Genomic DNA, 9,779 nt, shown 5'->3' on the forward strand with positions numbered 1-9,779 from the left:
AAAGAGAGACGGAGCTTGGAGGGTGGTGGGAGTTGCCATGGTGGTGAGAGGGGTGTGGCTTGAGGGGCTGAGACTTTGTGGAGGAGCCCAGATGCCACACTAAGGAAGTGAGGCTTGATCTGGGGTCGGGGGCTGTGGAGGGGGAGTGGGGATGGAGCCTCAGGACCCCTCCCTCTGCTGGCAGGACGCTGCCAGGTGCCTGAGCAAGTCCAAGGAGCTGATGGAGGCGGTGCTGAAGGACCCGGGCCTGCTGGGTCTGCAGCGGGAAGGTGGAGCCACCCTGGCCGGGCTGCAGCGTGAGGCCAGCAGACTGGACTCCAACCCTGATGTCAGGTACAGACGCCCAGGCCCTCCTCCTCCCCAAGCCTGGGACTCAGAGGAGCCAGGGCCCATGGAAGCCCAGGACCAGGCCTTCCAGGGGTCTGGCTTGGCCGGAGGCCCAGTCATGGGCCCCCTTTCCTCCGTGGCCCTCAGGGGGACCTCGCCTCCCTGTTTCTGCTCACCCCCATGGACCAAGTCCTTTTCTGGCCCAGACATTGGGCTGAGCCCCTCCAAAGCCCATCTCATTTATTCCTGGCAAGAACCCTGTGAGGCCCAGAGCAGCCTCATCTGGGGATGGTGACCGAGGCTCAGCCAAGTGAATTAGCAGCCAAAGATGGCCCCCTGGGGACCCAAAGCCAGGACGGGCCCTGCCCTCCCAGCCAGCTGCCCGACACGGCCCAAGAATCTCATGGCTGTCAGGGGTCTCGGGGGAGCCTTGGGATAAATGACAGACACCCCAGGAAAGCACCGGCTTTCTTCAGTTTACAGAGAGGGGAAAAGTCCATCCAGTTTAGACGGGGCCTCCCTAATCTGAACAACAGAAATAAATCCAAAATGCTCCAAAATCTGAAGCATTTTGAGCACAAGTGGAAAATTCCACATTACGAAACTTTGTTTCATGGGCAAAACTATTTAAAATGTTTTATAAAATTGCCTTCCGGCGACATGGAAGGTGTGAATTTCGTGTTTAGACCCGGGTCCCCTCCTCCAGGGTAGCTCATAATGTATAGGCAAACATTATAGAAAGTTTCAAAAGAATCTGAAACACTTTGGTCCCAGGCGAAGGGACATTCAAACTGTAATTACATTGCTCAGTAATTGGAAGGTTTTTCTCCATTAGGACACAACTACTTATATGCTGAAGTCAAGTGAAAAGTTTGCATAAGCTTTTAGGAACAATTTGTTTATTGAACCAGCACCTCGGTAGCATTAAGGGATTACGAACATGAACTCATTTAATTCCCACTGCTGAGGTAGAGCCCAGTAACATCTTTGTGACAGCCGAGGAGCCAGAGGCACAGAGAGGTTAAGTAACTAACCCAAGGACAGACAGCTGGGAGGTGGTGGGGCCAGGACTTGAACACAGCCTGGTCTCAGAATCTCATGGCATTGAGTGGCTTCCACGGACTCAGGGCATGTTTAGGCAGATGGGAGCGCTGGCAGCAGTCGGTCCTGGCGCCAGGTGTAGGGACACCTCCCTGCCCCTCGCAATGCCCAGTGGGGCTGGCGCTGTCTTTCCCAGCATGCCCCTGCCACACCTCTGCAGCTGGGCCCTCCTGTCCACCTTCGGTCTCTGCAGATCTCTGGCTGAGGGCAGCCCCACCAGGGGGCGCTGTGGCCCTGCGCGAGGCGCTGCAGCCCCGCCTCCTCCCTCCTGCGGCTCCGGGTTGGCGTTTAGAGTCCCCTAAGCACCGTCACCCCTCGGCCTGCAAGGTGGCCACCTGGGGGGCTGCAGTCAGGTGTGGGGCCCCGCAAAGCAGAGCTCCCTCCTGCAAAGCAGGCGCTCTACTGTGTTCCTCCTTCCTCCTAAAGACGGACAGATGCTCCAGGGCAGAGGGGAGCGGCTGGGATTTGAGATTCCTCCCACATCCAGGGTCGCCATGCCCGGGAACCCCATCCCGCCCTCCTTTCAGGTCTTCGGCCATGTTTAAAAAGTCCTTGCAGAAGCAGCCCTGGCCTGTTTTCAGTTCAGATGCCATGAGAGTCCCTGCCCTCTCTGGACCCCTGTGATCCCCTCTGTGAAGGTGCCGGGGCTGCCCATGCACCCCATGCGCCCCATGCCGGGGCACATCATGGGTGCCAATACCTGTCACGAGCTTTATGTGCCTGAGGATGGTTCTCTCTGTGGCTCTCTAGAGGTCCCGAGGAGCTTTAGAAAGCACCCCATGTTCCGGCTTCACCCAGAAACCAACTTCATTGGCTTAGGGTACAACGTGGGCTTTGAGATTTCTCAAAGCTCCTGGGGCAGGCTCTGGGGTGTAGCTGGCATGGAGAACCCAGGCTTTCTACCATTGAGTCCTCACAGCCACACTGTGAAGTGGGTTCTGTTACTATTCCCACTTTACAGATGGGAAAACAGAGGCACTGGAAGGTAGAGAAGTTTGCCTGAGGTCCCATCAAAAGGCTGGGATTCGAACCCAGGTCTGTTCAGCTGGCTTCCTCCGGAAGAAGGAGGGCCTTTTCATTTCCTGCTGTGTCCCCCAGTCCTCCTGATCCCACTGAAGCTCTTAGGTTCCAAGGCTGAGGCCCAAAGAGACGCAGGGACCTGCCTATGGCCACACGGTGGGCCAGCAGCTGGGAGCCCAAGGAGGGCCACAGAGCTGGGGGCAGGCCTGTGCCGGGCAGGAGCACAGGATGGGGTGGGAGGGCACGTGGGCTTCTCTTACCTTCCTCTGCCTCCCAGGAGCCACCTGGCGGAGGCTGCTGCCCTGTACGGCCTTGTGGATGAGCAGCTTCACGTCCTGGTCACCGCCTCCAACCATCTCCTGGGGAGGCTGGAGCTCCGCGTGCGCCTGGGCCACCTGGAAGCCGCCATCCTCCAGGTGAAAAGGGAGGCTGGCTGGGAGGTTGGGCTCTGCCAGGCTGCCCTCCCCAGGCCGACCCCAGCCAGACGCTTAGTGCTGAAGCAAGGACTGGTGTCCCTTGGGCAAGGTACATGACATGGCAATTAATAAGTTCTTAAAGGGTAAAGACATAATGGCAAGAGCTGCACTTATTGAGCACCAACTGTGTGCCAAGAGCCTCTGTGTACCTCATCACTTTCTAACTTCATCTCTTGCCCATGATGAGGACGTCCAAACCTATGTCCTTGCCCCAGGTCAGCTAGGGCCTCCCCACTGCACAGGCGAGGACACTGAGGCTGGGGGTGCGCCACCCGCCACGTCGCACACGGGTCTGACTTGGGAACCTGCACAGCACCACTTGGTCTGGCTGCCGGTGCCTAGAACCAGCGCACCCTTCCTGCCCGGGGCTGCGCCCACTGCCCTAGAGATGGCCTGGCTCGGGTGCCTACGGATGACCTCACTATTGGGGCCTCTGTGTCCTCGCCTCTTAATTGGGGATGATATTAGTGCCTGGCACCCTGGGCTTCAGGGGCTGAGCGAGTCAGTATGTGCTCTTAAGACACCCCAGAGTAAGAAAGGAGCCTCCACCCATGGGGTCTAGAGTCCCCCTGCACCCTTGGCCCCTCTGAATCTCCACGCCCACCCCGTTCCCATTGATCAGCTGAGGCCAGAAGCGGGCAGTGACGAGCTCCGTTTGCCCAGGGAGTTCATGGCCGGCCCGTGGGCCCTCCCCTGCCCCTGGCGGCTGCTTCTCCAGCGTTTTTCTGGCCCCCAGGGACGAGGAGCTCATCACCCCTGAGGTTGTCCCTTTTATGGCTGGGCAGCAGTGAGTGGTTAGACGAAGCCGAGACTCGCCACCCTGTGACGTCATCCCCACCCCGTGTACACTGAGGGCCTACTATGTGCAGGGTGCTGGCCAGGCCAGTTCCCCACCAGGGCCCTGCTTGGGGGTCCTGTCCCCTTCAGATGTTTGAAGAACATGGCCTCATGCCCTGCCTCCCCCAGGCTCCTGCCCGGAATCAGGAGGGCTGAGACCAGGCTGGTGACAGTGCAGAAGGACCTTGGCCTCCCAGGGAACCAGGCAGCCGGCAGAGGGATGTCTCCCTAGCAGCCCCTCAAGTCCAAACCTGTGTCCTTGCCCCAGGTCAGCAACTGGATGGAGCAGGAAGGCAGCCAGTGCCTGCAAGCGCTTGCCCCTAAGGACGGAGGCCTGCAGACGGTGGAGAGGGCCCACGCGGAGTTTGAGGACTTCTTCCTTCAGGCTGCAGTGCGTTGGGAGAACCCGGAGCAGGACGGGCGTGGGCGGATAGGGCCTTAGAGGGGGTGGCCCTGGTGGGGCCAAGAGGTGGAGGCAGGACAGTGCAAGAAAACTCACAGAGGTGACATCCAAGCCCCCAAAGGGTCAGCTTGGATGCCAACTCCTCCGGGAGGCCCTCCCAGACCACCACACCCAAAGAATACTTAGAATCCCAGGGGGGTCTTAAGATACAGATTCCGGGGTCTTGCCCTGACCTGCTGTCGGCCTCAGAGAGCAGGGCCAACAAGCTGTGCCGTTGACAAGCTGAGCCCGGGGCCTGTCCCAGCAGGGAGCTCTCAAGCCCGTGGAGGACGGATGGGGCTGGGAGACAGGCAGGGGAGCCAACAGGGAGAACTGGGGACACTGAGGGCATGAGGGCACTTCTGACCCGGGTGTGAGGTCAGAGAACTTTCCAGAAGGAAGTGAACTGAACTGCCAAAGCTAAGACCTGGGGCTGTCCAGCGTCCTCCCTGCTCCTCCTGTCCCGCCCCAGGAGCCAGGCCCTGCGGGACGGGTGCCATCGCCCCCCCCCACCGATGGGAAACCGAGGCTCAGCAGCCTCAGGCTCAGCTGTGGGCAGTGGGAGGCGACTGGCTTCTGGGGAGGCCCCCACGTGGGAACCCAGGGGACATCCCGTCTCCCTGCCCAGGCGCAGTACCGCCGAGGCCTGGAGCTGTCCAAGCAGGCGGCCCAGCTGGGAGCGGCGGCCGGAGCAGCTGGTGAGGCTGGAGGGACAGAGTCCCCAGAGCTGGTGGCCTTTGCCCGCACCCAGCGGGCCTTCCAGGCAAAGCTGACCCACTTCTACATGGCGGCCGAGAGGCAGCGCACGGACCTCGAGACCTTGCTTCACCTGCACCGCTTCTGCAAGAAGGTGAGCCCGTGGCCCCTGCCTAGGCCCGTGTCCCCTGTCCTTGGGATTGGGCGGGTGGCGGAACAGGGTGGCTTAGGCTTGGCAATAGGCTCTGGGTATGATTCCCTCCCATCGTCCTGGGAAGGGGACAGAGCCCCGGGCAGAGGAGGAGCTGGGATTTGGACAGCTGCTGACATGCCCAGTGTCCTCCTCCAAGAAGAGGAGACAGTGGCATCGGAGTCCCTGACACAGGCAGACGTGGCGATGGCGGAGGGGGTGGCGAGGTCCTTGGGAGACCCCTCTGTGAGCCCCTCCCACACCTCCCTTAGTCCCCACCCCAGCTGGGGTGCCAACGCTGTACCCATCTTACAGACAGGAACACCGAGGCCCAGAGAGGGACGTGACCTGCCCAAGGCCACCCGGAATCCCGGTGTCAAGCAGGGTTTGACTTGAGGACCCTCCTAACTCCACGTAGCCAAACCTCTCATGTTTCTGAGCAGGAGACCAAGGCCTACGGGCAGCAGGCAGCAGCCTGGGAGAGCTAGGACAGGGACCCACAAGGCTGGCCCCTGGTCAGCGGACTTGTCACTAGGGACAGTGTGGGAAGAGCCTGACCCCTCCGCCTCGCAGTCAGGCTGACCCGGCCAGCACACAGGATGCCTCAGAGGGCAGTGTGAGCTCATGCCGGGAGGACAGGCCCCCCTCTGTCTCCTTGGGGCAGCAGAGGACAAGGGGCAGAGAAGGGATCCCCTCCCTCGCTGCCCAGGGGCTGGAGAGGCAGAATCTGGGACTCAGAGTCAGGGACACATGTGTTCCTTGTCACTGCAATGGCAGTCTGGCTGCCCTGAGTCTCAACGCCCTGACGATGATGGTGATGGTGATGATGATGGAGGTGGTGGTGATGATGGTGGTGATGATGGTGGTGATGATGATGGAGGTGGTAGTGATGATGGTGGTGATGATGGTGGTGGTGATGATGGTGGTGGTGATGATGGTGGTGATGATGGTGGTGGTAGTAGTGGTGGTTGATGCTTATGTAGCCTGTATGGGTCAGGCTCTGTACTAGTCGTTTCACATCTTGTTTTATTGTCACACGGACCCAATACTAGCATTACACCCATTTTACCTATGACGAACCAGACAGATGGAGTAACCCACCCAGGGCCACACAGCTGGGAGAGGGGCAGAGCTGAGATTCAAACCCAGACCCTCTGGCCCTAGTGCCCGCCTTGCTGGGTACTGAAAGAATGAGATTAAGCCTAAGTAACCCCTGCACAGGACTGCTCGGGTCTGGAACCATTATTAGCACCATGATTGTCATCATCATTAGGAGTTGTGCCCTAAATGCCACCGGCATCTGGAAGCTTCTATCCTTGCTCACTGATTTCAGCCCAGGGGCCTCCCCTGGATCAACCAAACTTGCTCCGGCTCCTGGGCCTTTGCACGTGCTATCTTGGCGGCTGGAAACCTCTTCCTGGGACTTGGCTCCTCTTGGTTCTTCCTCTCTCAGCACCCATGGGCGCTTCTTTCTGAGGCCTGTCCTGACATCCCACAACCAAACACCTTTCTCTCCTGCCACCTGCTTTATGTCCTCAAGGACTCACTGTGGAAACAATCCTGCTTCTCACCACTCGCTCACCACCACTCACAGCTCCCCTGGGCGGTGAGCTCTCTTTGGGACCAGGTCCAAGCAGCCCACTGGTGTGGAAGGCTGGCGGAGGCAGATGAGTGAGAAGGCCAGAGAGGAGGGCGGACTGGGGAAGACTGAGAAACCGGCTTGTGGCAGGCTAGGAACTGTATCCCGGGTGGTGGCAGGCCAAAATTGGAGTCCTGCCTCCGACGACTCTCACTGTGTGTTCTTGGCCAGGCGCTGCCCCTCTCTGGTCTGAATTTTCATCTGTGCAGCAAGGGATCAGGCAAGATGGTCTCTGAATCCCTGTCCATGTCTGTCCAGGTTGGCTGGGAATGTCGAGACCCAGACAGACAGGGACAGCCCGGTGCCATGCTGGACCCCAGGTGGGGCATCTTTGGCACTGAGTGGTAATAACATGATGGTGGCGCTAAGGGAGATTTATGCAGCCCTTTCCTGACCATAAGCTCCATGGGCTGCCACAAAAATGAAGCCATTTATCTGAAGACAAGTTCCCTTAATCTGGGGAAAGATGGTCTCAGCGTAGAAACGCCTCCCGGCCCTGCAGCCCGGGGGCTCGCTGACGGTTCCGAGTTAATGGAGAGAGAGATTAGGTTCCTCATGAGCTGCTGGGGACGGAGGCTCCTTTGCAACAGGCAGAAGAACCGTGGGGGGCAGGCACCCAGCTGGAGGGAGGCCCCTGGGGCCTGACCATCCACCCAGGCTCGGTCAGTCTGTTTCTGCCCAGCGAGCTGCTTGGAGGACGCTCTGGGAGGCAGGAGGATGGGAGGTGGAACCCCAGCTCCTCCCTGCTGGCTCTGAGACTCAGGGCAAGTCATTTCACTGCTCGAGGGCCTCAGTTTCCCTCTCTGTAAAATGGGTTGCTGGTCCAATTCAGTGTGATCCTCCAAGAGACCCAGAGAGCCTGGCAAACAGTCGGCACTCAAACACAGTAGCCAGACTCCTCCCTCAGCACCACCTGCAGGAGTCCATCCACCCTGAGGAGCCACATCTTCAGCTCTTAAAAGACTTCATGGCTGTCTGGCACAGCTCCCACTTTACAGGAGAAAATGAGCCCTAAAGAGAAGTCAGTGCTGCTGGCCCCATAGGTCTATTAGAGGGTGGCTGGTGGCGCACGCCTGTAATCCCAGTGACTCAGGAGGCTGAGGCAGGAGGATTGCAAGTTCGAGGCCAGCCTCAGCAACTTAGACCCTAAGCAACTTAGTGAGACCCTGTCTCAAAAAATAAACAAGTACATACATAAAAATTTAAAGGGCTGGGGCCGTAGCTCAGTGGCTAAGCACCAGTAGCAATCACTGGTACCAAAATAAAAAAGGTGTCTGAAGAACCCAGGGGCACTAGAGGCTGCTTCCAGGTAGCAGTGGGCATAGCTCGGGAGAAAAGGGGGAAGGGAAACCATTGTCGTGATCGTCCATGGGGAAAATGGCCTCCAAGCTGGGCAAGCCCTAGCATTCGCTGGACTGATTAATCCAATCCAGCAACACTCAGCCTAGAGCCCCCGGCTCAGAGAAGCACGCCCTCATGTCCTCATGCGGTCTCCACCCCTCCCTTGCCCGCAGATGACCTGGTTCCACATGGACTGTCAGGACCTGGTGACCCAGCTCAGGCTGGGCAAGGCCCAGAGGGCCAGCCCTGCGGACCAGCGCCGCCTCCAACGCTACCTACAGCGACTGGCATCCGAGTTCTCGGCAGAGAGGCTCACGGCCATGGGGCTGCAGGTGGCCTCCCTGAGCCAGGCAGGCCTGGGCCAGGGCCCGTGGGAAGAGGCCCAGGCAAGGCACAAAGAGATCCAGGGCCTCCTGAAGAAGGCGCTGGTCCCCTGCCTGTGCCCAGGGGCTCCCGCTGCCTGCCTGTCACACCCAGAGCTAAGAGGGACAGCTACCAAGGGCCCCGGTCTGAATGGCGAAGTCGCTTCCAAGGGGAGGGGGGACCTGCCCCTACACGACTCTCTGGGGGTACAGCACTTGCCCAAGTCCTCCTGGCCCCCTCGGGTTACCAGAGGGAAGCAGCCTAGAAGTTCCCAGCCAGGTCCTCCACCCCAGGAGGCTGGCCGAACTGTAGAGGCCGTCGAGGACAAAGGCCCCCACGAGCTCCCTGAGCCGGCGCCGGAGAGTTTTCTGGCCACCCTCTTCTCCTGGCAGCGGTCCCCCAGGCAGAGCCGGGTCCCCTGCCCCACTGGAGGCAGCTTTTCCTCAGAGGGGACAGACTCACAGACATCCCTGGAGGACTCACCCCAGACAAGCCCGCCGGCGTCTCTCTAGCCGGGAGCCCCCTGTCAATCACCAAGCTCTGGGGGTGGCCGGGGGAGGCCCGTGGAGAGGAGGAGCGGGGAGCCCTGGTGAACCCCATCCAGATGTGCGGTGGAGCACTGATTTCCCGCATTGCCTGTAGCGGGAAGATGAGGACGAGGTCCTGCTCCCAGCACCCAGGAAGTCCTGGTGCAAACACGTGTGCGGCACAGCGAGCCCCGGAGCCCGGTCCAGACCCAATAAAGCACCAATTGGCCCAGACTCTTGCTGTCAGCGGGAAGGCCCTGTTGGTGGAGACCCTCCCAAGGCCTCAGGGGTAGGAGCTCAGATGGCCACCTGGAGATCACGGACCCGCACACGCCTTCCCTGTGGGGAGAACCCTAGTGGCCTGTTGTCTGGGTCTCCCTGAGACAAGAACTGGGGTGTGCGAGTGATCCCAGGCACCGCTGGGGGAGAATAGGGAGGCCCACAAAGGTGTATAGTCAAGCAAATCCCCAGGGGGGCTACCAGAGTTCAGTGCTGCTGGGGACCTCTGGAAGACAGCGTGGAACACCTAACCTGCCCCAGAGCCACCTCCTAGAGGACAGGGGGTGGGTATGTGTCCCTCAACTCCCAGGCACTGGCACGGGTGGACTGCAGGCCATGCTGGCTTCATGTGCCCAAGCAGCTGTGCCGCAAGGGAAGAGCTCTTTCCCACTCCATCTCCTGGCTCCCCCGAGGGGCTGGGCCACCTGCTCAAATTCAAGGAACCCCCCAGAACCCGGTCCTTGCATTCCAGAGAGAACACTCGCTTCAGTCCTCTAGATAGATCTCCGTCCCACCAAGTCACAGACTCACCTTCTCCTGC

General features: G+C 59.8%; 1 protein-coding gene across 4 annotated transcripts in view; it reads left to right on the forward strand.

Annotated features, from left to right (window-relative positions):
- The window catches only part of Kiaa1755 (KIAA1755 ortholog), a 36,520-nt gene extending 27,327 nt beyond the window's left edge, over positions 1-9,193 (forward strand). For all 4 annotated transcript variants that reach the window (XM_015480755.2, XM_048810961.1, XM_048810960.1 and 1 more), the window contains 5 exons: positions 185-333; positions 2,726-2,864; positions 4,030-4,152; positions 4,832-5,053; positions 8,243-9,193. In XM_015480755.2, the coding sequence (XP_015336241.1) occupies positions 185-333; positions 2,726-2,864; positions 4,030-4,152; positions 4,832-5,053; positions 8,243-8,944 (1,335 nt within the window). In that variant the 3' untranslated portion in view covers positions 8,945-9,193. The remainder of the gene's footprint in view (positions 1-184; positions 334-2,725; positions 2,865-4,029; positions 4,153-4,831; positions 5,054-8,242) is intronic.
- Positions 9,194-9,779: the final 586 nt, after the last annotated feature.

This window comes from Marmota marmota, unplaced genomic scaffold (genome assembly GCF_001458135.2).
Source record: "Marmota marmota marmota unplaced genomic scaffold, marMar, whole genome shotgun sequence".
NCBI lineage: Eukaryota > Metazoa > Chordata > Mammalia > Rodentia > Sciuridae > Marmota > Marmota marmota.